Source organism: Dipodomys spectabilis, unplaced genomic scaffold (genome assembly GCF_019054845.1).
Source record: "Dipodomys spectabilis isolate Male_0828 unplaced genomic scaffold, ASM1905484v1 ptg000147l, whole genome shotgun sequence".
Taxonomy (NCBI): Eukaryota; Metazoa; Chordata; class Mammalia; order Rodentia; family Heteromyidae; genus Dipodomys; species Dipodomys spectabilis.
The window spans coordinates 5183691-5209952 of record NW_024870824.1 but is presented as its reverse complement, the minus strand read 5'-3'; the positions used below and the strand labels follow the sequence as shown (position 1 = coordinate 5209952).

Sequence of the window (26262 nt, the reverse complement as noted above, 5' to 3'; positions counted from 1 at the left end):
TGGGTGCTGTCCCTCAGCTCTTCAGCCTCAAGCTCAAGGAGAGCACTCTACCACTTGAGCCACAATGCCACTTCCAGTTTTCTGGTGGTTAATTGGAGATAAGAGTCTCATGGACTTGCCTGCCTGGGCTGGCTTTGAACTATGATCCTCATATCTCAACCTCCTTAGTAGCTAGGATTACAGGCGTGAGCCTCAGCACTCAGCAAGTCTTGAGTCTTAATTGGAGATAAGACTTTACTGGGCTGGGAAGGTGTCTCAGTGGTAGAGCGGTTGCCTTGCATGCATGAGGCCCTGGGTTCAATTCTTCAGCACCTCATAAGCAGAAAAAGCTGGAAGTGGCGCTGTGGCTCAAGTGTTAGAGTTAAGGCTAATCTTGAGCTGAAGAGCTGAGGGACAGTGTGAGTTCAGGCCCACAACCGACAAAAAAAAAAACCCAAAAAACAACAAAAAAAGACTTTTCTATTTTATGATGTCCTCAGATCTCAGCTTCCTAATTGCACAAGGGCACAAAAAATCTTGCTACATCTGGAAGAAATTAATGAAATGAATGTAAAGGATGGGGAAAGTTCATTAGAATTCTGCAAATGATGGGGAACTCAGTTGTAGTGAGACAATATAGGGTTACTTCCTGATTTTAAGTCTCATCCCAGTTGACATTGGCAAGCCTGGGGAGGCAGTAAAATATTTGCTGTGGTGTGTGTGTGTGTGTGTGTGTGTGTGTGTGTGTGTGTGTGTGTGTGTGTGTTGTGTGTGTGTGTGTTGTATGTGTGTGAACTAGGATGTCTAGTGTTTAGCAAATATATGTTCCTTCTATGGTGATTTGATTCATGGTCTTGCTTCTGAGAGACATCAACCTCTCAGAAGAGTTGGGTAGAATGCTTATTTTCCTGAGTTTAAAGTTATATTGCAAAGAAACAAAAAAAAATTCTATTTCAGTAATAATTTTCCTGAACAGGCCAGAGGAAATTTTTCCTGGTCTAATCAGAGGATTGGTTTATACCAATCACATTTCATCTGGCCAAAGAGCTATCTAAAATGCTGCATTTTGCCCACAAAGGGAAAACGTGATGTAATGTCTCTAGTGAAGCAGAAATGTTATGCTTATAGGAATTGAAGAAATTAAAAGTTTATTACAGTTCAGAAAAAAAAATGAAAAAAAATAAAATGCTGTATTTGACACTAGTTAGTTATAGATAAAGTATACTTATCTACAGGTCAAGTATTTGTAGGGAGAAAAGAAAAAAATGATATTATTTTGAAGTATTCTCTTATCAATTTATAAATTCTATTTGTTACAAGGTATTGTCTTTGTTGAGGAAGCTTGTTTGTGTATGTAATGATGTTTAGTAGCTTCCTTAATAGCTGCCATTAATACCTGTCCAATTTTTTTTCTTGTTTTTTTTTTTTTGGGGGGGGGGTCCGGTGGTGGGGCCTGAACTCTGGGCCTGGGTGCTGTCCCTCAGCTTTTCAGCTCAAGGCTGTGCTTTACTACTTGAGCCACAGCACCACTTCTGGCTTTTTTCTTTTTGCTTATGTGGTGCTGAGGAATCGAACCCAGGGCCTCAGGCATGCAAGGCAAGCACTCTACCACTGAGCCACCTTCCCAGCCCTCACTTGTCCAGTTTTAACACTGACCCAGCACTGACCTGGAACTCACCCTGGTTCACAACTACTTTTTGTTTTGTTTTTGTTGGTCATGGGGTTTGAACTTTGGGCCTGGGCACTGTCCCTGAGCTCTTCAGCTCAGTGCTACTGCCCTATCACTTGAGCCACAATGCCACTTCTGGTTTCCTGGTGGTAAATTGGAGATAAAAGTCTCATGGACTTTACTGCCTGTGCTGGCTTTGAACTGCGATCCTCAGATCTCAGCCTCCTGGGTAGCTAGAATTACAGACGTGAACCACCAGTGCCTGACTGAGAACTACTTTTTAACTGAAGCACCAAGTTATTATGATTCCCCCTCCACCATATCTCACTGAAGTAATTGTGGAGATGGACCCTTTGGCTCTGGTTAGTAAGATGGGAGAGGAGAAATACTAAATAGGGCTAGAAAAGACTATATTCTCCTTTCCAGAGAATGCAGTGAGCCCAGCTGGGTAAAAAATTTCACGTGTGTGTATGTGTGTGTGTGTGTGCTGGTCCTGAGGCTTGAACTCAGTGCCTACCTGAGCACTATCCTTGAGCTTTTGTTCTTAAGGCTCTCTACCACTTGAGCCACAGCTCCACATCTAGCTTTTTAGTGGTTAATTAAAGTCTCATAGATTTTCCTGTCTGGGCTGGCTTCAAACTGTGATGCTCAGATATCAATCTCCTGAGTAGCATGAGCCACCAGTACCCAGCTAAAATTTCACTTTTTGACTCAAATCACTATAAGACTTTCTCTTCCCTAAGAGGAATTCATAGAACTTTCTCTGACATATCTATTTCCACTGTACAGATGTAAAGAGATGGTAAATGTTAGACATTTTTGGTCTTTGTTTTTCAATTATAATCTAAGAGTCCTGAATGTTGAATATATGATTTTACATTATCAAGTAGGATCTAGAAATATATCTTCCAAGAATGTATTCTGCAATATTACAAGGGGGAAAGGTACTGAATCAGTTCCTTTATTTTCGAGAACCCATGCTTTGGGCACATAAGTACAAGGGAGTCCTGCCCTCTGGGAGTTTACATACTGTCTACAAAGTTTCTAGCATAGTTACGTCAACAAGGGTCTGTGTTGCCTAAGGGAGGGGGAAGATCAGGAAAGTTTTTTACCTTTAGAATTTACTATGATTTTTATTTACAATTAAGCTTTTGAAGCAACCATAATGTTCTATTCTCCAAGCATGGAATCACAGGCAAAACTTCTATTTAAAATTTATTTATTTATTTTGTCGGTCACGAGGCTTGAACTCTGGGCCTGGGCACTGTCCCTAGGCTCTTCAGCTCAAGGCTAGCACTCTACCAGTTGAGCCACAGCACTACTTCCGGTTTTCTGAGTTGTTTATTGGAAATAAGAGTCTCACAGACTTTTCCTGCCCGGGCTGGCTTTGAACTGTGATCCCCAGATCTCACCCTCCTGAGTAGCTAGGATTACAAGCATGAACCACTGGTGCTCGGCCTATTTAAAAATGTTTAAAGAGAGATACAACAGTACATACACAGAACACTATAAAACCTCACTGTGGCAGATTCAGAGACTTACATGTCACTTTACTCAAGTTTAATCAAGCTCTGAGAAATTAATTTGGATAAAGCAACCTTATTATTCAACCCAGTGAATGGAAGCTGATTTATACATGATGCTCTGAATTTATTGCCAAAGATTGTATAGCTAATATTAGTGTCACTCATGTGCCTTAGGCAATTGCTTCTAATTGTTTTGAGAGATCTTTTGGGTAATGAAAAGGATAATTTAGTATGGACTCAGAGTGTAGGTCATTTATGTTTAGAAAGGATATGCAGAATTTAGGTCTGCTAAGATACACTTTCTGAAGGCAGTGATCTTACTATGTATCTTAAGAGGTCAGTACAGGGCTGGGAATGTAGCTTAGTGGTAAAGTGCTTGCTTAGCATGCACAAAGCTCTATGTTTGATTCCTCAGTACCACATAAACAGAAAAAGCTGGAAGTGGTGCTGTGGCTCAAGTGGTAGAGTACTAGCCTTGAGCAGAAGCAGCTCAGGAACAATGCCCAGGCCCTGAGTTAAAGCCCCAGGATTTTTTTTTTTTTTAAGAGGCCAGAACAGGTATGGCACATGTAACTCCAGCTACTTTGTAGGCAAAGGCAAAAAGATCTTGAGGTATGGGATTCTATATAACAAACAAAATTAAAATAAAAGGGTATATTTAGAACTAGAGCCTGGGTTCATTAAGCCCTAGCAAAAAAATAAAAAGGCTATTAGAGGTAAGCAGTCTGTTGGAGTGCTATTTCTCTATTCCTCCCTCGGGCCCCCCCCACCCCCCCCAGTGCAGTGCTGATGATCAGATGCAGGGCCTTGCAGCTGCTTGGTAAGTGCTCCCCCACTATAAGTATTCATCCCCACTGCACTGAATTATCTTTGGTTCTATTGGGGATTGAACCTAGGTCCTAGCACTCCTTGAAACACACCTCTAGCTTGAACTAAGAGGTTTTTTTTTTTTCTTTTTTCATTTGTGGGGCTTGAACTTAGGGCCTAGGCACTATCCATGAGCTTTTGTGCTCAGGGCTAGTACTCTACCACTTTTGAGCCACAGCTCCACTTTTGGTTTTCTGAATGGTTAATTGGCGATAAGAGTCTAACTTTCTTGCTAGGTCTGGCTTTAAAGTGAGATCCTCAGATCTCAGCCTCCTGAGTAGGTAGGATTACAGGTGTGAGCCACCAGTGTTCAGCTCAAACTAAGAGTTTTAGTTGCTCTGGTCATGCGTATTTGGTCCTAGTTATTAAAATTAGTTACCTTGGACTGGGAAGCTGGCTCAGTGTTAAGAGTACTTGCCTAGCATGCATGAAGCCCTGGGTTTGATTCCTCAGTACCACATACACAGAAAAAGCCAGAAGTGGTGCTGTGCTCAAGTGGTAGAGTGCTAGCCTTGACCAAAAAGCAGCTCAGGGACAGTGACTAGGCCTTGAGTTCAAGCCCCAGGACTGGCAAAACAAACAAAATTTCACCTCTTTCCTGGACAGATTGGGATGTTTACTTTTGGTTTTGGTGCTGGTCCTGGGGCTTAAACTCAGCAGGATAGTGCTCTAATACTTGAACTACAGCTCTATTTCCAGCTTTTTGATGGCTAATTGGAGATTAGAATCTTATGGGCTTTCCGGCCCCCAAGATCCTCAGATCTCTGCCTCCTGAATAGCTAGGATTACAGGTGTGAGCCACTGTGCCTGGCCTGATTCTTATTCAGATACTGTGGTTCTAGATTTTTTGTCTAGAAGGACCCCCACCCTTCAGTTATGACAGCATCACCTGGCATATGACACTTGGGTTAGATTTTTTAAGTTTCTCTTTTGAAACCTGGGAGCCACCATGGTCTCTTTAGTGATCATCTCATAGGGTGACTTTGTCTTTCATAAATCTTCCCCCAAGCTTTGTGAAGATTCTTGTTTTACGCTTTCCACGTTACTGGCTTCCGGCACAAGTAGGTAGGGACATTTGAATTGTGGTGGTTTATATGTTGACATTCAGAGTTTGTCTTCTCTCTCACCCAGTACTGGGGCTTGAAGACTGAGCTTGGATGCTGTCCTTATCATTTTTGCTGAAGGATGGTGCTCTACCACTTGAGCCAAAGCTTCACTTCTGTCTTTTTGGTGGTGAACTGAAGAATGTGTCCCGCGGATTTTCTTACACAGCTTAGCTTTGAACCGTGATTCTGAGATCTCTGTCTCCCGAGTAGCTAGGATTTACCGGGCTCCAGGAGGTAAAGACAGGTGTCAAGCTCTTAATGCAGAAAAAGAGATGGGCTGAGTATTCATAGGGTTGTAAGCCTGAGGGAGCTAGTGGCAGGGTTGGTGTAGGTATCCAAGTCGGGACAGACTCCTCAACTCGAGGACTCATTGTTTGCTTTCCCCTCTGCCCCTGAAGCTGCCGTTAGTACGGGAAGTCGGTTGACTTCCACACTTCCGGACCCTCTCTTAAGATCTCTGGAGTCTTCGATTACGTCCTGACGCGAAGCTGGCAGGCCACAGGTTCAGCCCAGAGCCCCCAGCTAACCCACATGGGAACGAGCGACAACGCTTAGGCCTGCTGGCCCACCAGCTTCCTCCCCGGAGGCAGGTACTGAGGAGGAGGGGGATGACTCCCCCGCGCCAGCAAGGACGGGGCGCCCTCTCAGACTGTTGGGCTTCCCCTTAATTTCTCTTATGTCTCTCGCCAGTTTCTCTTTCTTCTTTGTGGCTTCCCAACGCAGGGAGCCCCCAGAAAACCCTCTCTGGCCCGAGCCAGGCCCCGGAGTCCCTAGCCGAGGAGCTTCCCGGGACTGGGCGGCCAGGGCTCCCGCCCGAAGGCGTGCCCCGCCCCCTGCCAGCATTCTGGCCGCTCCGCCCCCCCTGCGCCCTACGTCACGTCCGGTCCGGCCCCCACCCGCCCTCCGCCCTGAGCTCTCCTCCCGCTCGCCGTTAGGGAGGCTCCGCGCCTCAGCTGCTGCCTGGGTTGCCGCTCCCGCCCCTTTTCCCGCGTCTCCTCCGCCGCCGCCGCTGGGGATATCCGAGGGTCGTTACCGGGCTGGCCCCGCGCCACAGCCGTCGCTCTATCTTTCCGCCAGCGGCCGCCTCAGGAAGAGACTCGCTGGCCGCGGAGCCTGTTAGGGCCTCAGTTCTCGCCCTTTTGCCGTCGCCGCGGGTCCTGGAGAAGCGGCCGAGGCCGGGGGACGGGGCTTCGCTGTTCCAACGGTGGGTAAGCGGGCGGGTACCCGGGTCTGCGCATGCGCGCGGTGCCGGTCGCCGCGGCCCTCCCTACCCCCGCAACCCCCACCTCGCCCGCACCGCTCCGGAGGCTTCACCTTTTGGGGTGCGGAGTGCCGGCGGTTACAGCCCTGTGGTGGGGCGTGAAGAAGGGCCTCCTTTCTCGTGGAAAGAGAGGTAGAAGAAGCCGTGACCCTGGGGCGGGGGTGTGGCCGGCTTCTATTTTCAGGCGCTGCAGTGCGCGTGAGCGGCGGTGCCCCTCGCCTCCGGCTCCCCGCGAAGTAGAAGGCGCAGCGCCCCCCACCTCCGCCACCTCCGCGCTCACTTCCTTCATGCTGGGCCTTGAACTTAATGCCGGAAAAAAAAAAAAAAAGTGTGGTTTATTCCGGGCTCAGCTGCGCCCCTTGTTAAGGTCACGTGAAAGGAGTGGTTGCTGACTTCCTTAAATCCCCCAGAGATTATCGCCAAAATTGGGCTGTTGGTGCACCGGGGCCTCATCTAGAGTGCAGTGTGTGGCTGGAGGGGGTCACCTCCTGGGGCATTAAGTTGCAGATGGGGGGGGGGGAACCTGGTTTCCTAGGTAAGGCTGTAGGAAATTGAAACGGTTGGCGTACTTGCCCAGTGGGGATTTTTTAAACTTTTTTTTTTTTTTTGTTTATCATCAATTAAAAATTAAACGGATTTAGGAAAAACCTTTGTGTAATTTCATGTGGCTCTCTCTTCATTATGCCTCTAATTGAGAAAAAGACAGTAACCGTACTTGGGAATAGCTAAACTAAAAAAAAAAAAATGGCACCCAAAACTGCAGCTATTTACCTAAATTAACAGGTGCACTTGTTTATAAAAAAGTCAGGCATTTTTAGATAATTTTAAATTAATTGAAAGGGTTAATTTTTTTTTTTAGCGTTTTTTATTATTTAAATAGTTGTACAAAGAAGTTCCCATTCTACAAAACAGTATATGAATACAAAGTGTCTGACAACATTGTCACCCATCCTTCCTAACCTATCCTGGAAGGGTTAATAATAAGTTGTGCCTTCAACTCTCCTTGAAATACTTGTTGGTTTAGGTGTCTTTTTTTTTTTTTTTTTTGGGTCCGGTTGTGGGGCCTGAACTCTGGGCCTGGGCGCTGTCCCTCAGCTCTTCAGCTCAAGGCTAGCCCTCTACCACTTGAGCCACAGCGCCACTTCCGGCTTTTTTCTTTTTGTGTATGTGGTGCTGGGGAATCAAACCCAGGGCCTCAGGCATGCAAGGCAAGCGCTCTACCACTGAGCTACCTTCCCAGCCCTGGTTTAGGTGTCTTAGAAGTACAGTATGGTAGATACTTGTTGAAAGGGATTGAATGAGCTGGTCATGATTATTGGATACCTCCTTTTATTCTTTTTTGGTGTCAATATTCGGGCTTAACCAGATTCTGGGCCCTGCCCTTTAGTTTTTTCCAGCTTAAGGCTAACACTCTACCACTTGAACTTCAGCTCCACTTCCAGCTTTTTCTGGTTAATGGGTGATGAGTCTCACAGACTTTACTCTTGAACTGAGATCTGAGGATCTCAGTCTCCTGAGTAGCTAGTATTACAGGCCTGAGCCACTGACACCTGGCTTCCCTTTACTTTCTTAATCTGGACTTAAAAAAAAAATTTAGGGTATGTTTTTCTCCAGTTGTTTCACCAGGTACATCTCTGCATGACACAGTTTAAGTCCTTTTCATTTGTAGGAAGGTATATTACAGTGGCAGGAAGCTTTTCACTCGATTAAGTAATCATTACACTTTTTTTTTTTGAATGTTCTTTCTTTTTATTTTTTATTTTTTTATTTTTGGGTTCGGTCGTGGGGCCTGAACTGTGGGCCTGGGCGCTGTCCCTCAGCTCTTCAGCTCAAGGCTAGCAGTCTACCACTTGAGCCACAGCGCCACTTCTGGCTTTTTTTCTTTTTTGGTGCTGAGGAATCGAATCCAGGGCCTCAGGCATGCAAGGCAAGCGCTCTACCACTGAGCCACCTTCTCAGCCCCTGAATGTTCTTTCTTAGGACAGAAAATGGCTGAACTGAATATATAGTGAATTAGTATTTCCCCCTCCCCCCCAGTAAAATGACACATTATTTACAAATAACTTCAGTTCATCTGTGCCTGAATCATTTATTGTACACCAGTTTTTAAATGGGGAGTATACTAGTATAAATTACTTCATTAATTTTTTTTTCTTTTTGGCTGGTTCTGTGGCTTAAACTCTAGGTGTGGGCAGTCACTGAACTTTGCTTAAGGCTAGTGCTCTACCACTTGAGCCATAGCACGACTTCTAGCTTTTTCTGTGATTAATTATGGACTTTCCTTGCCAGGGCTGGCTTTGAACCTTGATCCTAATATCTCAGCCTAACTGAATAGCTCAGCCTAGGATTATAGGCATGAGCCACTGGTGTCCAGCTTCTATTATTTTTTTGTTGTTCAGTTATGGGGCTTGAGTGCTCAGGTCTGAGCACTGTCCCTAAGCTTTTTTGCTCAAGGCTAGTGCTCTACTGCTTTGAGCCACAGCTCCACTTCTGGTTTTCTGGTGGTGAATTAGAGATTATAGAGTCTTGGACTTTTCTGCGGGAACTGGCTTTGAATCACCCTCAGATCTTTTTTTTTTTTTTTTTTTGGGTTCGGTCGTGGGGCCTGAACTCTGGGCCTGGCTGCTGTCCCTCAGCTCTTCAGCTCAAGGCTAGCGTTCTACCACTTGAGCCACAGCACTACTTCCGGCTTTTTCTTTTTGCTTATGTGGTGCTGAGGAATGGAACCCAGGGCCTCTTTTTTTTTTTTTTTTTTTTCTTTTTTTTTTTGGGGGGGGGTCCGGTCGTGGGGCCTGAACTCTGGGCCTGGGCGCTGTCCCTCAGCTCTTCAGCTCAAGGCTAGTGCTCTACCACTTGAGCCATAGCGCCACTTCCGGCTTTTTTCTTTTTGGTTATGTGGTGCTGAGGAATCGAACCCAGGGCCTCAGGCATGCAAGGCATGCGCTCTACCACTGAGCCACCTTCCCAGCCCCAGGAACCCAGGGCCTCATGCATGCAAGGCAAGCGCTCTACCACTGAGCCACCTTCCCAGCCCCTCATCCTCAGATCTTACAGATCTGTCTCCTGAGTAGCTAGGATTACAGGAGTGAACAACCAGTGCCTGGCTTAAAAAAATCTTTTTACATCACATTGTTATTTATCCATTCATCTGTTGTTGCATATTTCTTTCTTTTTTCTATTTTTGTCCATCATGGGGCTTGAACTCTGGGCCTGGGTGCTGTCCTTCAGCTCTTCAGCTCAAGGCAAGTGCTCTACCTCTTGAACCACAGAGCCACTTTGGTTTTCTGTGGTTAATTGGAGATAAGAGTCTCACGGACTTTGCTACCCATGCTGGCTTTGGACTGCTCTCCTCAGATCTCAGCCATCAGTGCCTGGCTATTTCAATTTTTATACCTTCTGGTTATTATGAGTAATGTTTCTGTACCTATAGATGTCAAAATAAATTTGAAGTCTCTACTACTTGAGCCATATTAACCAGGGAAGCATAGGCTTCCCTGCTTTTTGCTGGTTAATTGGAGATGAGTCTCAATTTTGTCTGCCAGGGCTAGAAGTTGGTTTCAAACCAGTACCACTATTCTTCTCAGGTCTCAGCTTCCTAGATGAAGTCTCTGCTTTCAATTCTTTTGGGTATATACCCAGAAGTGGAATTTCTAGAACGCACGGTAATTTTATGTTTAATATTTTGAAGTGATTTTTTCCCAAAACTACCCACTGTTTATTTTTTTTAATTTCCATCAGCAATGCATAAGGATTCCAATTTCTTTATATTCTTTCCAAGAGTTACTTTGGTCTTGGTTTAGTTAACCATAGCCATACTAAAGGTTGTAAACATTGTTTCTTATTTGCATTTCACTAAAAGCTAGTCATAGACATCTTGTGCTTCTTGGACAAGTTGCTGACCTTCAGAGAAATAGCCAAGTCCTTTGTTTATTTATTTTTTTATTTTGTTTTGTTCATCATGGGGCTTAAACTTCGGGACTGGGCGCTGTCCCTAGTGCTCTACCACTTAGGCCACAGCACCACTTCTGGTTTTTGGGTGGTTAATTGAAGATAAAAGTCTCACAGACTTTACTGTTCCATCTGGGCTTCAGATCTTGATCCTCAGATCTCAGCCTCCTGACTAGCTAGGATTACAGTATAGTGTTAGCCATTGGCGCCCAGCTTGAGGAGTCTTAAGTTTTCTGCATGATAAGCAGGAAATGTTTCTCTTCTCCTTTTTTCCTTACTTTTTAACCCTGTTACTAAATTATTGCTAAGTTTTAAAAGTTATTTGAACTGAAGTACTGGGGCCTGAGTTCATGAACTCAGGGCCTGGGCTTGCCCCTTAGCTTCAAGGTTGTTGCTCTCTGTCACTTGAGCCACACCTCTACTCCCTGCCTTTGGGGGTAAATTGGAGAGTCTGGGACTTTTCTTGCCTGGGTGGGGGCCACCCACACACCAGTTTTGGTTTTATTTTGTTTTGTTTTTTAATGCTGATAATGGGGCTTGAATTCAGGGCTCCATAATGTCACTAGGCTTTCTTGCTCACAGCTGGTGCTCTACTTCTGGCATTTTGCTGGTTAATTGAAGATAAAGATGTCCACATAGTGGGCCTATAATTAGGTTCTAGCCACCTATTTATCAGTACTGACAGCTTATTTCTGTCATATCTGTATTAACACATACTCAGAGCCTGGCTCTTGTGGCTCATGCCTGTAATCCTAGTTACTCAGGAGGCTGAGATCTCAAAGACCTCAGCCTTCTGAGTAGGATTACAGGTGTGAGCCACCAGTGGCCAGCTGCAAGTAAAAATTGTTAGTGACAACTATAGTTTTTCACCTAAGATAAGGGCCGTATTCATTAACTTAATGCCATTGAACCAATACTTAGTACCATTGAACCTGTGTCTTCTGCTCTGAGCTTTTGCTTCTTCCTCTTCTGAGAAATGGAATTCATCTTATCTCACAGGAATGATTGCAGATACCTGGGTTCTGCTCTTGGTTAGTGTTTGGAACTGTAGAAACAAACATGAAGTCTTTATTTTTGTACTCTCTGGGTCAGAAAATGTAGTGGTGAATATGTAAAAATAAGAATAATGAGTTCAAGCCCCACGACCGACCAAAAAAAAAGAAAAAAGAATAATAATTGTTTTTTTACTGGGTTACTGCTTTGTGTGCTAGCTCCCTTTTTTTTTTTTTTTTTTTGGTGGTGTGGTGGATTGAATTCAGGGCCTCATGCTTATTACTAGGCTGGTGGTACTCTATCCCTTGAGCCAGGCTTCCAGTCCCTTTGTACATTTTTTTTGTTTTCAGAGCCTGGGGCTTGAACTCAGGGCCTAGGTATTCTCCCTGAGCTCAAGTCTAGCGTTGTACTATTTGAGCCACAACTCCATTTCTGGCTTTCTGTGGTTAATTGTAGATAAGAGTCCTGCCCAGGCTGGCTTTGAACCTTGATCATCAGATCTCAGCCTCCTGAGTAGCTTGTGAACCACTAGTGCCCTGGCTGCATTGGTTATTTTGTAGGTAGGATCTCAGCTCTTCAGCTTAAGGCTAGTGCATTACCACTTGAGCCACAGCACCAGTTCTGGCTTTTTTTCCTGCTTCTGTGGTGCAAAGGAATTGAACCTAGGGCCTCATGCATGCAAGGCAAGCACTCTACCACTGAGCCACTTTCCCAGCCCCCAGAGCAGTTTTTTTTTTTTTTTTGTCTTTGTTTTTGTTGCTGTTGTATTTTTTTGTGCTGGCTCTAGAGCTTGAACTCAGGGCCAAGTACTGTCCCTGAGCATTTTTTGCTTAAGGGTAGCACTCTACCATTCAAGCCAAAGCTCCCCTTACCGCTTTTTGGTTGTTAATTGGAAATGAATCTCATGAACTTTACTGCCTTTACTGTTAGTCTTAAAATGTTATCCTCAGATCTCAGCCTCCTGAGTAGCTAAGATTATAGGTGTGAGCCACTGGGGGCTGCCTTCACAGCACTTTGGGAAGAGAAAGGTTTTTTATTTCAGAGGACTTATTTAACTAGAATAAATTATGAAATTACCCCCCATATCCTTAATCTGGGAGGGAAAAATGTAGTTCTTATTAATGAGCAATAACAAATGATGAGTTAGCCAACAGTGGTTTCACATCACAGCTCTTGGGAAACTGAGGCAGAAAGCTCTTCTTTCAAGCCAGTCTGGGTTATTTAGTGAGATTATCTCTCAAAGGCAGAGAAAAAACTAGTCTTTTTAAGGCCCTACTCCTGTGAGCCTGATATGGTAGGTACTGATTGTGGTTCATATTGAGGTTTAACGTCGTTGGTCTAAAAAGTGAAGTTCTGAAGTTGGATAGACAGGATGATTGTTTAATATGTATGTAGTACTAAAATTGATGTTTTTCTCTAAAAAAATTTTTTTTTGATCAGTCATTGGGCTTGAACTCTGGGCATGGGCGTGGTCCCTGAGCCACTGCTGAGTCACTGCCAGTGCTTGCTCAAAGCAAGCACTCTACCACTTGAGCCATAGCACCATATCTGTTTTTCTGGTTTCTTGAAGATAAGAGTTTCACGACCTTTCCTGCCCAGTCTGGCTTTGAACTGTGATCCTCAGATATCAGCTTCCTCAGTAGCTAGGATTAAGCGTGCACCGCCGGTGCCCAGCTCTTTAAATTTTTTAAAAACATAATAACGAGATCTTACCTCCTTATATGACTTTGCTACTTTTTTTGGGGGGGGGGTGGGTCTGGTCATGGGGCCTGAACTCTGGGCCTGGGTGCTGTCCTTCAGCTCAAGGCTAGTGCTCTACCACTTGAGCCACAGCACCACTTCTGGCTTTTTTCTTTTTGCTTATGTGGTGCTGAGGAATCGAACCCAGGGCCTCATGCATGCAAGGCAAGCGCTCTACCACTGAGCCACCTTCCCTGCCCCCCCCCCTTTTTTTTTTGTTTTGGTCTGGTCGTGGGGCCTGAACTCTGGGCCTGGGTGCTGTCCCTCAGCTCTTCAGGTCAAGGCTAGTGCTCTACCACTTGAGCCACAGTGCCACTTCCAGCTTTTTTTATTTTTTTTCTGCTTATGTGGTGCTGAGGAATCGAACCCAGGGCCTCATGCATGCAAGGCAAGCGCTCTACCACTGAGCCACCTTCCCAGCCCCTTTTCTTTTTTTTGTACTGATACTGAAACTTGAAATCTGGGCCTTGTGTTCTAGCTTGGTGCTAGTGTGCTACCACTTGAGCCATGTCCCCATCTCAACTTTTTGCTGGTTAATTGGAGATGATCTCATGGATTTGTCTGCAAGATCTCAGTCTCTGGTTCTTAGCCACTGGTGTGTGGCTTTGACTTTTTTTTTTTTGTGTGTGTGTGTTGCTGAGGAGTGAACTCAGAGCTTTGTGCTTCCAACGCATATAGTCTATCACTTGAGCTATGTCTCTAGTCCTCTTTTTCTTTTGTTATTTTTCAAAGAAAGTCTTGTTTTTTTTTTGTGTGCTAGTAGTAGGGGCTTGAACTCAGGGCCTCTTACTTAGCTTTTTTGCTCAAGGCTAGAGTTCTACTTGAAATGCACCTCTACTTCCAGTTTTTTTCTTTTCTTTTCTTTTTCTGGTGCCAGACTTGTGGCTTGAACTCAGGGCCTGAGTGCTATCTCTTAGCTTTTTCTCCCAAGGCTAGTATTCTACCCACTTGAGCACCACTTCCACCTTTTTGATGTTAATTGGAGGTAAGAATTTCATGGCCTTTACTGGCTTCAAACTACAATTCTAGATTTGAGCCTCTTGTGGGGCTAGACTTACAGGCAAGAGGCATTGGCATTTTTTTTTTCTAAGTGTGTCCGTGTGTGCAGACATGTGTGTGCCTGCACACTGGTCCTGGAGCTTGCTTGAACTCAGGGCCTGGATGCTATCTTTGAGCTTTTTTTGCTCAAGGCTAGCACTCTGCCATTTGGGCCACAACTCTTCTTCCAGCTTTTTTCGTAGTTAATTGGAGATAAGAGTATCACAGTCTTTCTTGCCTGGGCTGCCTTCAAACTGGGATCTCATCTTCCTGAGTAGCTAGTATTATAGGCCTGAGCTACTGGCTCCCAGCTTGCTGGTTATTTTTTTTTTTTTGCTGGTTATTTTGAAGACAGCTCTCCAATTTCTTTTACCCTGTCTGTTTTAAGAGTTTATAGGTATGAGTCAGCTGTTGTTCTTTTTTGCATTTTATTGATCCTATTTCCAGAAACTTCTAAAGATCACTGTGGTATCTTTTTCTGTGGTAGTTGCTGCTCTTCTTTTTTTTGGGTGGAAGAGTGCTGAGGATTGAACCCATGAGGATGAACTCATGCACATACTCTACCACTGAGCAATATGGCCAGTTCTTTGGGCTTGAATGTAAGGCCTAGGTGTTCTTCCTGAGCTTTTTTTTTTATCTTCCCTCCTTTTTCCTGTTCTGGGGCTTGAATTCAGCCTGAGTGCTGTCCCTGAGCTTTGGTGCTCAAGGCTAGTGCTCTACCATTTGATTCACAGCACCACTTCTGAGTAGTGTACTCTACCACTTGAGTCAGTGTGGCCACTTCTTGCTTTTTCTGAGTAGTTTTTGGAAATAAGAGTATCATGGACTTTCCTGCCTGGGTTGGTTTTGAACCATGATCCTCAGATCTCAGCCTCCTCCTGAGTTGCTAGGATTATAAGTGTGAGCCACCAGTGCCCAGATAATTTGTGTGTGTGTGTGTGTGTGTGTGTGTGTGTGTGTGTGTGTGTGTGTGTGTGTGTGTGTGTGTGTAACTAGGTCTATAACTCAGGGACTTGTGCTTGCTAGCCAGATACTCTTTATCACTAACTCTAAAGTTGCTTTCAATTCAAGATCCTCCTGCCTCAGTCTCCTGAATACTGAAGCATGTGCTACTACCACACTTGACAAATAATGTAGTTTAGATATTGTATTTTTTTTAAGGCTTCCATCATAAATTATCACAAACTAGATGACTAAAATAATAGAAAATTTTATTTACAGTTCAGGAGGCTAGAAGTCTTAAATTAAGAGCCAGACTCTTAAAGATTTGAGGGGAAAGTCCTTCCTTGTTTGTCTTCAGCTTCTGATGGTTTCTGGCATTTTCTTGTCTCCTGGTAGGAGAACTCATTTTCTTCCTATGTCTTCATATGACTGCAGTATTTTGTCTGTCAATCATTAATTACTCTAAATCTAGGCTGATTTTTTCTTTTTCTTTCTTTTATTCATGCTTATTAGTCTTACGCTGGTAATCAACCACTTGAGCCATGACCCCACTCTTGCTTTTTGTGGGTGGTTTGGAGATGGAGTCTAGTGATATTTTGTATACCAGCTAGCCTTGAGCCACAATATTTTAGGTGTCATCCTTGAGTAGGATTACAGGTGTAAACAATAGCATCCTGTAGACTTAGGATGATTTCATTTTGAGATCTTTAATTTGCTCTGTAAAATTTTTATTTTCAAATAAATCGAATTCTGTGAATCTGAATAGGTAAGTGTGTTTTGGGGGCACCATTCAACCTGTTAGTGTAAAAACATTATTTATTTGATTTAAACTTTGGGGAAGGGAAACAGCTAAATAATGTCAAAAACTAATTTTTAGTGTGCAGAAATGTTAGTTGGGGTCATTCTCTAGTCTGGGTATTCTAGATAGAAATACCAAGTAAATAAATGGTTGATGTGCTGGAACTAGGCTTGACCTTTTCTTTTTTAATTTTATTGTCAAGGTAATGGCTTTGACCTATTTTTAAAAATTTATTTTATTTATTTTTTGTCAGACGTGGGGCTTGAACTCTGGGCCTGGGCACTGTCCCTGAGCTCTTCAACTCAAGACTAGTGCTCTACCACTTAAGCCACTTCCGGCTCTTTTGGTTTATGTGGTGCTGAGGAATCGAACCCAGGGCCTCATGCATGTGAGGCAGGCATTCTACCACTGAGCCATCTTCCCAGCCCATGACCTTCTTAATACTTGTTAGCAAGGTAGGAAAAAGTAACTTGAAGGCTGTGATCAGCTTGAGGATATGAGATTCTATGATATTGTAAATTTTAAGAAATTACATTGGAGATGAACTAGGGTTTTTTTGGGGGGACAGAGGCTCTGCATTAATGTAGAGCCTCCAAATCTTGCATAAATTCTCTACTTGAGCTATACTCTTTTTTTTTTTTTTGGTCCAGTCATGGGGCCTGAACTCAGGGCCTGGGCGCTGTCCCTCAGCTCTTCAGCTCAAGGCTAGCATTTGACCATTTGAACCACAGTGCCACTTCTGGTTTTCTTGTGGTTAGTTGGAGATAAGAGTCTCATGGACTTTTGTAAGACTGGGCTGGCTTTGAACCACAATCCTCAGATCTCAGCTTCCTGAGTAGCTCGGATTACAGGCATGAGCCACTGGTGCCTGGCTAAGACCTATCCTGGGGCTAGAACTCAGGGGCTGGGCACTGTCCCTGAACTTTTTTTTTTTTTTGGGGTCGGGTCGTGGGGCCTGAACTCTGGGCCTGGGTGCTGTCTCTCAGCTCTTCAGCTCAAGGCTAGCACTCTACCACTTGAGCCAAAGCGCCACTTCTGGCTTTTTTCTTTTTGCTTATGTGGTACTGAGGAATCGAACCCAGGGCCTCATGCATGCAAGGCAAGTGCTCTACCACTGAGCCACCTTCCCAGCCCTGGACTTTTTTTTTTAATTTGTTTCTTTAAACGGCTTTATTAAGGTACAATTGAAATATAATAAATTGCACATGTTTAAAGCCCATGACTGATAATTTTTGACATGTGAATACATTTATAAAACAATCACCCAAATTAAGATAATAAATATATCCACCATCTCCAAAAGTTTCTATGTGTTCTTTTTTCCACCCCATGTCCCTGAACTTCTTGTGCTCAAGGCTAACACTCTACCAATTGAGCCACAGCGCCACTTTCGGCGCTGTGGTACTGAAGAATTGAACCCAGGGCTTCATGCATGCTAGGAATTAATCTACCACAGAGCCACACTTCCCAGCCCTTTTTTTTGTTTGTTTGAAGCAAGGTCTTACTATGTAGTCTAGTTAATATTGGAACTCCTTATATAGCGCCAGCTGTTCATGATCTTGCCTCAACTTCCCACATGATGAGATGCTGGTTTTCTAGCATTACACAAAAGAAAGAAAAGATTGAGGACTGGGAATGTGGCTTAGTGGTAGAATGATTGCTTAGCATGCCTAGTGTGCCTGTATTTGGCTTGAACTCAGGGCCAGCGTGCTCTGCTTGATAAGGTTTTTCTGCTCAAGGCTGTCTTTCTACCACTGAAGCCATACCTCTACTTCTGACTATTTGCTGATTAATTGGAGATTAACTCTGGGCTAGCTTAGCACTTTGATCCTCAGATCTCAGCTTCCTGAGTAGTAGCTAGGATTCCAGGCCTTAGCCACTGCTGCCTGACTAATTTGAAACTTTGCCAATTTACCAGTGACTAGATTTTTACATGCAGAAGAAGCCCTATCAGAATAGATAACCACTTAAATGGACATTGTTCTATTCCTGTTTATACTCTGCTTATTTTAGTCTTTTTTGCACAATTAAAAGATACTGTGGAGCTGGGTGCTGGTAGCTCATGCCTATAATCCTAGCTACTCAGAAGGTTGAGCTCTGAGGAATGTGGTTTGGAGCCAGCCTATCAAGAAAGTCCAATTAACTACCAAAAAAGCTGGAAGTGGAGCTGTGGCTCAGATGGTAAGGGGCTAGCTCAGGGAGAGTGCCCGAGCCCTGAATTTAAGCCCCTCGACTGGCACACACAAAGATAATAAGCAGGGCACCGGTGGTTCATGCTTATAATCCTAGCTACTTAGGAGGCTGAGATCTGAGGATCGTGGTTTAAAGCCAGCTTTTTGGGCAGGAAAGTCTGTGAGACTCTTCAGTTAACCACCAGAAAACCAGAAGTAGTGGTGTGGTAGAACACTAACTTGGAGTGGAAGAGCTGAGGGATAGCACCCAGGCCCAGAGTTCAAGCTGACCAAAAAAAAAAAAAAAGATACTATGGGAATCAAAATGATTTTTTTCCCCCCTTCTAGATTAACTGCTGAAGTGCTGATCAAGTTCTGCGTTTCTTCAATGAGGAACTACAGGCTGATCTTCTGCCATAATCTCAAACAACCATAAATGACAAAAAAATGCTTGCTCAGTGAGGGTAGCTGGTGCAGAAGACATTTTTTAAACTTAGGTGTTTAAGTACTCAGAGGTAAGTTTTCACAAGGGTAAATGCACAGAGATTTTTTGAGTTTGCCCCTTGTAGCTGCTCTTTTTCTTTTTTCTCCTTGGTTTTTATTATCAGTTATTCTAGGCTGCAATTTGAGTATTAACATTGAAGTTTTGTAGTTACAAGCTGGACTACATGTGTTAAATAGATGTTATTTGTCTAAGACTATGTAAATTTATGGCATTTTCTTGTTCTTAAATTAATTTCTAGTAAATTCTAGTAAATTAGTTGGATTGTTTCCTAGTCATGTGACACATTCTTGATCCAAAGGGTATATGATTGATCAGTAGGCCTATTTTTTTAAATTTTCGAATCTTGAGTAGATTAATCTTTTTGATCTGTATGTAATTTTTTTTTTTTTGTCGGTTGTGGGGCCTGAACTCTGGGCCTGGGTACTATCCCTCAGCTTTTCAGCTGAAGGCTAACACTCTACTACTTGAACGTCAGCCCCACTTACAGCTTCTTCTGTTTATGTGGTGTTGAGGAATCAAACCCAGGGCCAGAGGGCCTCATGCATGCAAGGCAAGCACTCTACCACTGAGCCACCTTCCCAGCCCCCTGTATTTAGTTTTGTTTCCAGTTTTTGAAAAGTTTTTCTTTTAAAGATAAAATACATAGTACTAGATTTTATTTATTTATTTTTTGAGTCTGGTCGTGGGGCCTGAACTCTGGGCCTGGGTGCTGGCCCTCAGCTCTTCAGCTCAAGGCTAGTGCTCTACCACTTGAGCCATAGCACCACTTCCGGCTTTTTTTTTCTTTCTGCTTATGTGGTGCTGGGGAATCGAACCCAGGGCCTCATGCATGCAAGGCAAGCGCTCTATCACTGAGCCACCTTCCCAGACCGAGTACTAGATTTTTATAAAATAAATTTTTCTTGGGATTGTTTTCTAATGCTTTTGAGGCATTGTTTCTTCCCACAGCCTGATTTTTTTTTTTTTTTGATACTGTATGGGCCTTGCATTTACTAGGCATATGGCTTATCACTTGAGCCATGTTCCCAGCCCTTTTTGCTTTCATATTTTTCAGATAGATATTTACTTTTTTGCCCAGGCCAGCCTTAGCTTATGACCTATTTAACGTCTATATTTCAGTAGCTGGGATTATAGGCTCATACCATTTCTGCCTTATTGTCTAGCTTATTGCCCTACTTGTTGGTTGAGATGGAGTGTCAATACCCTTTTCCTCCTGGATCCTTCTAGTTCACCTTTAGAGTACCTGGGATTACAGGTGTATACCATTATGACAGGCTCTTTATCGATCTTTATTGATTGTTTTTTTTCTAGAACTTGTTTTCTTTTTGTGTATTTTGAGACAGTGTCTCACTTTATAATTCAGACTGACCTATATTAACTGACCTGATTATGTAGTCCAGGTTGGCCTCAAACTTTTTCAGTTGTATATCTCAACTTTCAGTGAAGAAGTCCTTTTTATCAATACAGGGTTTCATAATTATTCAAAAGGAAAAAATTATTAGGTGTGTTGGTACATATCAGCATGGGCCATGAGACCATGTCTCAAAAAAGAGTGACTGTTAACAACGCTTATTAGCCCATCTCTATAAAAAGAGCTTTTCTTTGTTTGGGTTATTTGTGAATTGAGGGTTTAGATAATGGCTCATATGTTAGAGTCTAAAGATGGATTGGACTTTTTACCTGTGAAATTAAATAAATTTAGTCAATAAAGATTGTGGTCAAATTTGTCCTTGAACTTGTCTTTGAGACATCAATTAATGTCATTTGCTGATTCTTGAATAATCAGTTTTGCCATTGTTAAATGTGTAAACACTTAACAAGAGCATTCAGAACTGATGTCATATGGAGAAAATATTTAGATAATTATATGGAGCTTTATTTGTAAAATAATCCAATAACTGGGACATAAAATAGATGAGAACACATTCAGGTTAAAGCATTTTTCTTTAATGTATTAGTCCATATTGCCACCTGTTAATCATTATAGTCTTTTTTTTGTTTTGTTTTGTTTTGTTTTTTTTTGTTTTTTTGTCTTTCATTTGGCAGAAAAGACAGCTTTGATTTCTGGCTGCAAAAAAGATATGAGGAAGAGCTCCTCCCCTTCCTTGAGTAACTGCAACTCCGTTCTTGCTAACAAAATATTTGGAATTCCACTTGATGAGCTGCAGCAGGGAGGACATCCAGACAATGAGGTTCCGTTCATAGTCCGCCACGTTGTGGACTATATTGAGGAACATGGTATACATTTCCTTACTTTGAGGGCTAGCTTTTGTTTTAATAAACACAGCTTAACCCTTGATCTTGGATTTAATTTTTTTTTTAATGTGGAAAGTGGAAAACGTGAAAAACAATAGGATTCTTTTTAAAGCTTTACTATGTTTTTTTACTTAAATTCATGTGCCTAGAAATGACAGTTGCCTAGCCTAGAACATTTTTAGTGGGGGTGATAGGAATATTTTTAATGGATTTAAAGGGTGGGATAAGATAGACTACCCCTCAGACACAGTATGTTTCTAGATGACTGACTTGAAGGCTTTTAGCCAAATCTGGGGAGCCCAGAAAGGCTTCCAGAAGTACGAACATTTTAAGTTGATTTGAGAATGAATATATTTGATCAAGTAGTTGAAGTTGCAGTTTAATATTTGCCTTGAACTAATGTAGGAGGTCTGGAGCAACAAGGACTTTTTCAAGTCAATGGAAATGCTGAGACAGTGGAGTGGCTTCGGCAGAGATACGACAGTGGAGAAGAGGTGGATTTGGTTAAGGAAGCAGATGTTCCCTCAGCTATTAGTCTTCTTAGGTTTTTCCTTCAAGAACTTCCTGAACCTGTTATTCCTGGCAGTTTGCATATTCACTTAATGCAACTCTCTCAAGGTAACATACTTTGATTCTTATCAATGAGTCAATCATTTATTATAATTTTAGAGTCCTTTTTAGAAATCTTGACATGTACTCAATAAGTATAGTATTTCAGAAATTAATTTCTTAGTTTTTCATTTTCTGTTTGGGGCTATATGATCTAGTTATAGGAATGGCAACTTGCTGGATTATATAGTAATGTTTACTTTTTGATTGATCACAGAGACACTAGAGGCAGAGGAGGTAAGGAAGAATATTATCTATATTGTTCATTCTCTTGGAAAGGTTTTTAGATCTTGAAAAGAGATTAAATTATTAGATCTATTTGTTATAAATAAAATACACTATTGTGTATTGTGTATAGCAAATTCAGCTGTTTGGGAATACTTGCTTTATGCTAGATAGTATTCTAGTATTCTGTAATACAGCACAGAACAAAACTAAAACTTTAAAGGGGAGGGTAGAGGACAAATAGTTGAAAAACAAAATAAATATAAAAATATGTATCTATAGACTGGGAAGGTGGCTCAGTGGTAGACCGCTTGCCTTGCATGCCTGAGGCCCTGGGTTCAATTCCTCAGCATCACATAAGCAAAAAGAAAAAAGCCGGAAGTGGCGCTGTGGCTCAAGTGGTAGAGCGCTAGCCTTGAGCTGAAGAGCTGAGGAACAGCACCCAGGCCCAGAGTTCAGGCCCCACGACTGGACCCAAAAAAAAAAAAATTATCTATGATAAGCAAGTACTACAAAGGTGGAGAGAATGTCACATAGAATTTGTTAGTGTTATGTAGTTGTGTTTGATAATTATTACTGTTATTATTATTTTTTGCAGTCCTGGGTCTTGAACTCAGGACCTGGGCACTGTTTCTGAGCTTCTTTGGCTCAAGGCTAGCACTCTACCACTTGAGCCACAACACCACTTCTGGCTTTTTCTGTTTATGTTGTAACTGAGGAATCGAACCCAGGGCTTTATGCATTCTAGGCAAGCATTCTACCACTAAGCCACATACCCAGCCCCCTTATTTTTTGTTTTGTTTGTAGTAGATACATGTGATTTTTGTAACCATGTTCTGCAAAATGCTTAGGTTGTTACAGTTAATTTTCCACCAGTTACAGGTATGATGATCTAAAAAAATCCAGGGACTATTCCATTTAATAGAAGATCAAAGTACTGGCACATTGGAATGAACAGTTGGTAATATTACAAAATAAAAAAATGTTACTGGTTGCATCTTAAATTTTAAGTAAAACTATGTGACTAATCCTTTCTTGACTTTTTAGACATATTTGTATTTTTGGTTGTACTAGGCTTCATGTTTTGCTGGGCAGGCACATTAGCACTTGGACCACTCTGCTAAGCTTTTCTTACGTTGGTTGTTTTTGGGATAGGGTCTTGCTAAATTCCTGAGCTGACTTAGATTGTGGTCTTCCTATTTGTGGTTCCCCATATTTCTAGGGTGCCAGATGCAAACTACCACACCTAGCCATTGGTCAAGATGGAATTTCAACAAACTTTTGTTTATATTGGCTTCAAACTATAATCCTGTGTAGCTTAGATTATAGGTTGGAACCACCATGCCTAGCTTGAACCTTGTGTTTCATTTTGTAGAAATGGCCCATATCACGACCATAACCATTGCCAAGAGTTTTATATGAGTTTACTTAAGAGTTCAAGTGTTAGCATGCATGCTTAGTAATAACGCAAACATACTAAGTTCAAACTTGAATACCACCACTAAAAATTAAGTCCTCTTTAATTTTAAGAACCTGTAGAGAATTTTAGGATAAAATATACTCATTACTGAAGCAATAGACTCATTTTGACTATACCTTTGGGAAATTACCTTTCTATCATCAATCAAGTTCATATAGGCTTGGTTTCTGTTAGTAACAAACACAAGGCCTAGCTATGTGATAAAATGTATTTATTAAGAAAGAAAGCAGTACAAGTTTAGAGAAGAAAACCAAATAAGAAATAAAAGACCATTTAATTTAGTTCTACTAATATTGCTGAAGTTAATCTTTTCCATATGTCTGTGGGAATAATAAAGTCTGTCATGTTGTTCATTCCTTGTTTTCTCATTCCTTAAAGTGAAAAATATTAGTGAAATAGTAGTTAGTGAATAATAATAGTGAAAAATGTTAGTGATATTATTAGTTTTTCAAATTGCTATTTTGCTCATTAGTTGATGTTGACTGGCAATGTCAGTGTATTTTAACTTATAGTTGGCATTAGTTGAGAAACACAGGTATAGTCATGCAGGAGACACTATGAAGAGAATTAAAAAAGGGAAACTAGAGAATTGATGCCAATGAGTAATAGATGAAGAAAACATCTTCCACTAATTGAGAAACTTGAGTTCCTTTTTTCCACCTCCCCCTTCTCAACCCTTCTCCCACATTAATAAGTGAAATGCAAAGCCCTAAGGCATTTAGCCTCTAGTAGAGGAAGTGAAGAGGTTTTGAATTGGTATAATAAAGAAATGATGTGGGTGGAGTAATGTGAACCTGGCAAAATATCTGAGCTTGCTTTTTACTTCATTAAGAAAACCTGTAATTATGTTTTATAGATTATAATAATGAAGATGAATTTGGAAGAAAGTTGAGGTTCCTCTTGCAACAGCTTCCACCTGTTAATTACAGTTTGTTAAAGTTTCTGTGTAGATTTTTAGCTAATGTAGCATCACATCATGAAGAAATTTGGTCTGCAAATTCTTTGGCTGCTGTCTTTGGTCCAGATGTCTTTCAGTAAGTTTTTAATAAGTTTTTGCTCAATTTTTAGAATGAGATTTGTAAACTAGAATCGTATTGTCTTCCAAGTATTATTGTAAACTATTATTTTTTTATAGTAGCTCTGATTAAACTTTGTAGCATTGCTGTGAACAGGGTACAAATTAGGTAGGCTTTACAGATGGGAAAACTGAGGCACAGGATGATGACATCAGTTGCTCAGTTTCATACAGTGACTCACTGGTTCTCTTCTAACTTTACCTGTTATTTAAGAACTCAATTCAATTTGGACTTTTATTCTTAGCATTTACACAGATGTGGAAGATATGAAAGAGCTAGAAATTGTAAGCAGGATAATGGCGGGACTTCTGGAAAACTATTATGAGTTTTTTGAAAATGAAGAGGAAGATTTTTTATCAAATGATTTGAGTTCAATTACTGAACAGGTAAGACTATCTTAAAATCTATGTGGAGGGAGAAATTCTGTGTTTCAAGAATCTCCTTTATGGTTTTGACACACTTATGCTGAATTTATGTTTTGAACTGCGGGTGATTCTCTTGATTAATATTTGTAATCAGGTGACACATCCATGTAGCCAGTGAGGTTTTTTTTTTCCCCTTGAACAACTTTGTCCCCAATTTAGGTAATAGGAAAAGTACTTTTTGTTGTTGTTGGTCTTGGGGTTTGAACTCAGGGCCTGGTCACTGACTCTGGGCTTTTTTTGCTCAAGACTAGTGCTCTACCACTTTGAGCCACAGTGCTACTTCCAGTTTTCTAGTAGTTAATTGGAGGTAAGTCTCATGGACTTTCCTGCCTGGGCTGACTCAGGGCCTTGATGCTGTCTCTGAGCTTTTTTTGCTCAAGGCTGGTGCTTTACCGCTTAAGCCACAATTCCACTTCTGGATTTTTGTTTGTAATCAGATTTAAGAATCACATGAACTTTCCTACCCAGGCTGGCTTTGAACTGTGATCCTCAAATCTCAACCTCCTGAGTAGTTGAATTATAAGCATGAGCCACTGTTGCCTTGCTTATTGTATATTGTTGTGCTGCAGATTGAATCTAGCGCCTAGAGCATACTAGCTATATAAAGGCATTTAAGTCAGAGTATAGGGTTGATATTTTATACTTTTTCCGCCCTTATTTGTGTAGGCATTGTTTATTTAATAAGAAAAGTATGTTTTTCCCCCCCCAAAGGTATTATTCTAATATACAAGAATATAGGCAAAGGGTGAGAAAAGGAAAAGATCAACACTTTTTATTTTTTTTTTTTGGTGCAGATCCTGGGGCTTGAATTCTCACTTAAACTTTAAGGCTGGTGCTCTATCACTGCCACATCTCTATTAATTGGAGATAAAATAAATTTAAAATAGATTTTTTTTTTTGTATGTGTGTGCCAGTCTTGGAGCTTGAACTTGGCCTGGGCACTGTCCCAAGGTAGTGTTCTACCACTTGAGCCACAGTTCCACTTCTGACTTTTGGTGTTTAATTGGAGATAAGAGTCTCAATGTCTTTCCTGCCCAGGCTGGCTTTGAACTGCAGTCCTCAGATTTCAGCCTACTGAGTAGCTAGGATTACAAGAGTGAACCAGCATCAACTGTAGAAACAAATGTCTTTAAAAAAAAAAAAAAATCCTCTGCCTGTAATTCTAGCTCCTCAGGAGGCTGAGATCTAAGAATGAAGGTTTGGACAAAATTCTGGTCAGATAAATCCTGGAGACTCGTGTTTCCAATTAATCAGCAAAAAGCTGAAAGTGGACAAGTGACTCAAATGTTGGAGCACTAGGCATGTGGGACAAAATAAAGCAACAGTTTGAGACCCTGCGTTTAGGCTTCAAAATGAGACAAAACCAAACACCTTACATGAGTTCTGTCTTGCTATAAAGTTCCATTTCCTTGTGAAAAGTTAAATATGAGTTAGACAATTAGCTGACATTTCCTAAAAGACAACACTTTCAGGCAAGATTTTTTGTGTGTGTATGTTTCAGTCCTGGGGCTTTAATTCAGGACCTGGACATTGTCCCTTAACTTTTTCACTCAAAGATAGCTTTCTACCATTTGAGCCATAGCTTTACTTCCAGCTTTTTGGTGATTAATTGGAGTTAAGTCTCATGCACAGGCTGGCTTCTAGCCA

At 41.9% G+C, this 26262-nt stretch overlaps 1 protein-coding gene across 4 annotated transcripts in view; it reads left to right on the top strand.

Annotated features, from left to right (window-relative positions):
- Positions 1-6048: 6048 nt before the first annotated feature.
- Fam13b (family with sequence similarity 13 member B) overlaps positions 6049-26262 on the top strand; it is a 74994-nt gene continuing 54780 nt past the window's right edge. For all 4 annotated transcript variants that reach the window (XM_042691905.1, XM_042691903.1, XM_042691904.1 and 1 more), the window contains exons 1-6: positions 6049-6351; positions 18388-18554; positions 20591-20782; positions 21206-21418; positions 23971-24148; positions 24435-24576. In XM_042691905.1, coding sequence (XP_042547839.1) covers positions 20626-20782; positions 21206-21418; positions 23971-24148; positions 24435-24576 — 690 coding nt within the window. In that variant the 5' untranslated portion in view covers positions 6049-6351; positions 18388-18554; positions 20591-20625. The remainder of the gene's footprint in view (positions 6352-18387; positions 18555-20590; positions 20783-21205; positions 21419-23970; positions 24149-24434; positions 24577-26262) is intronic.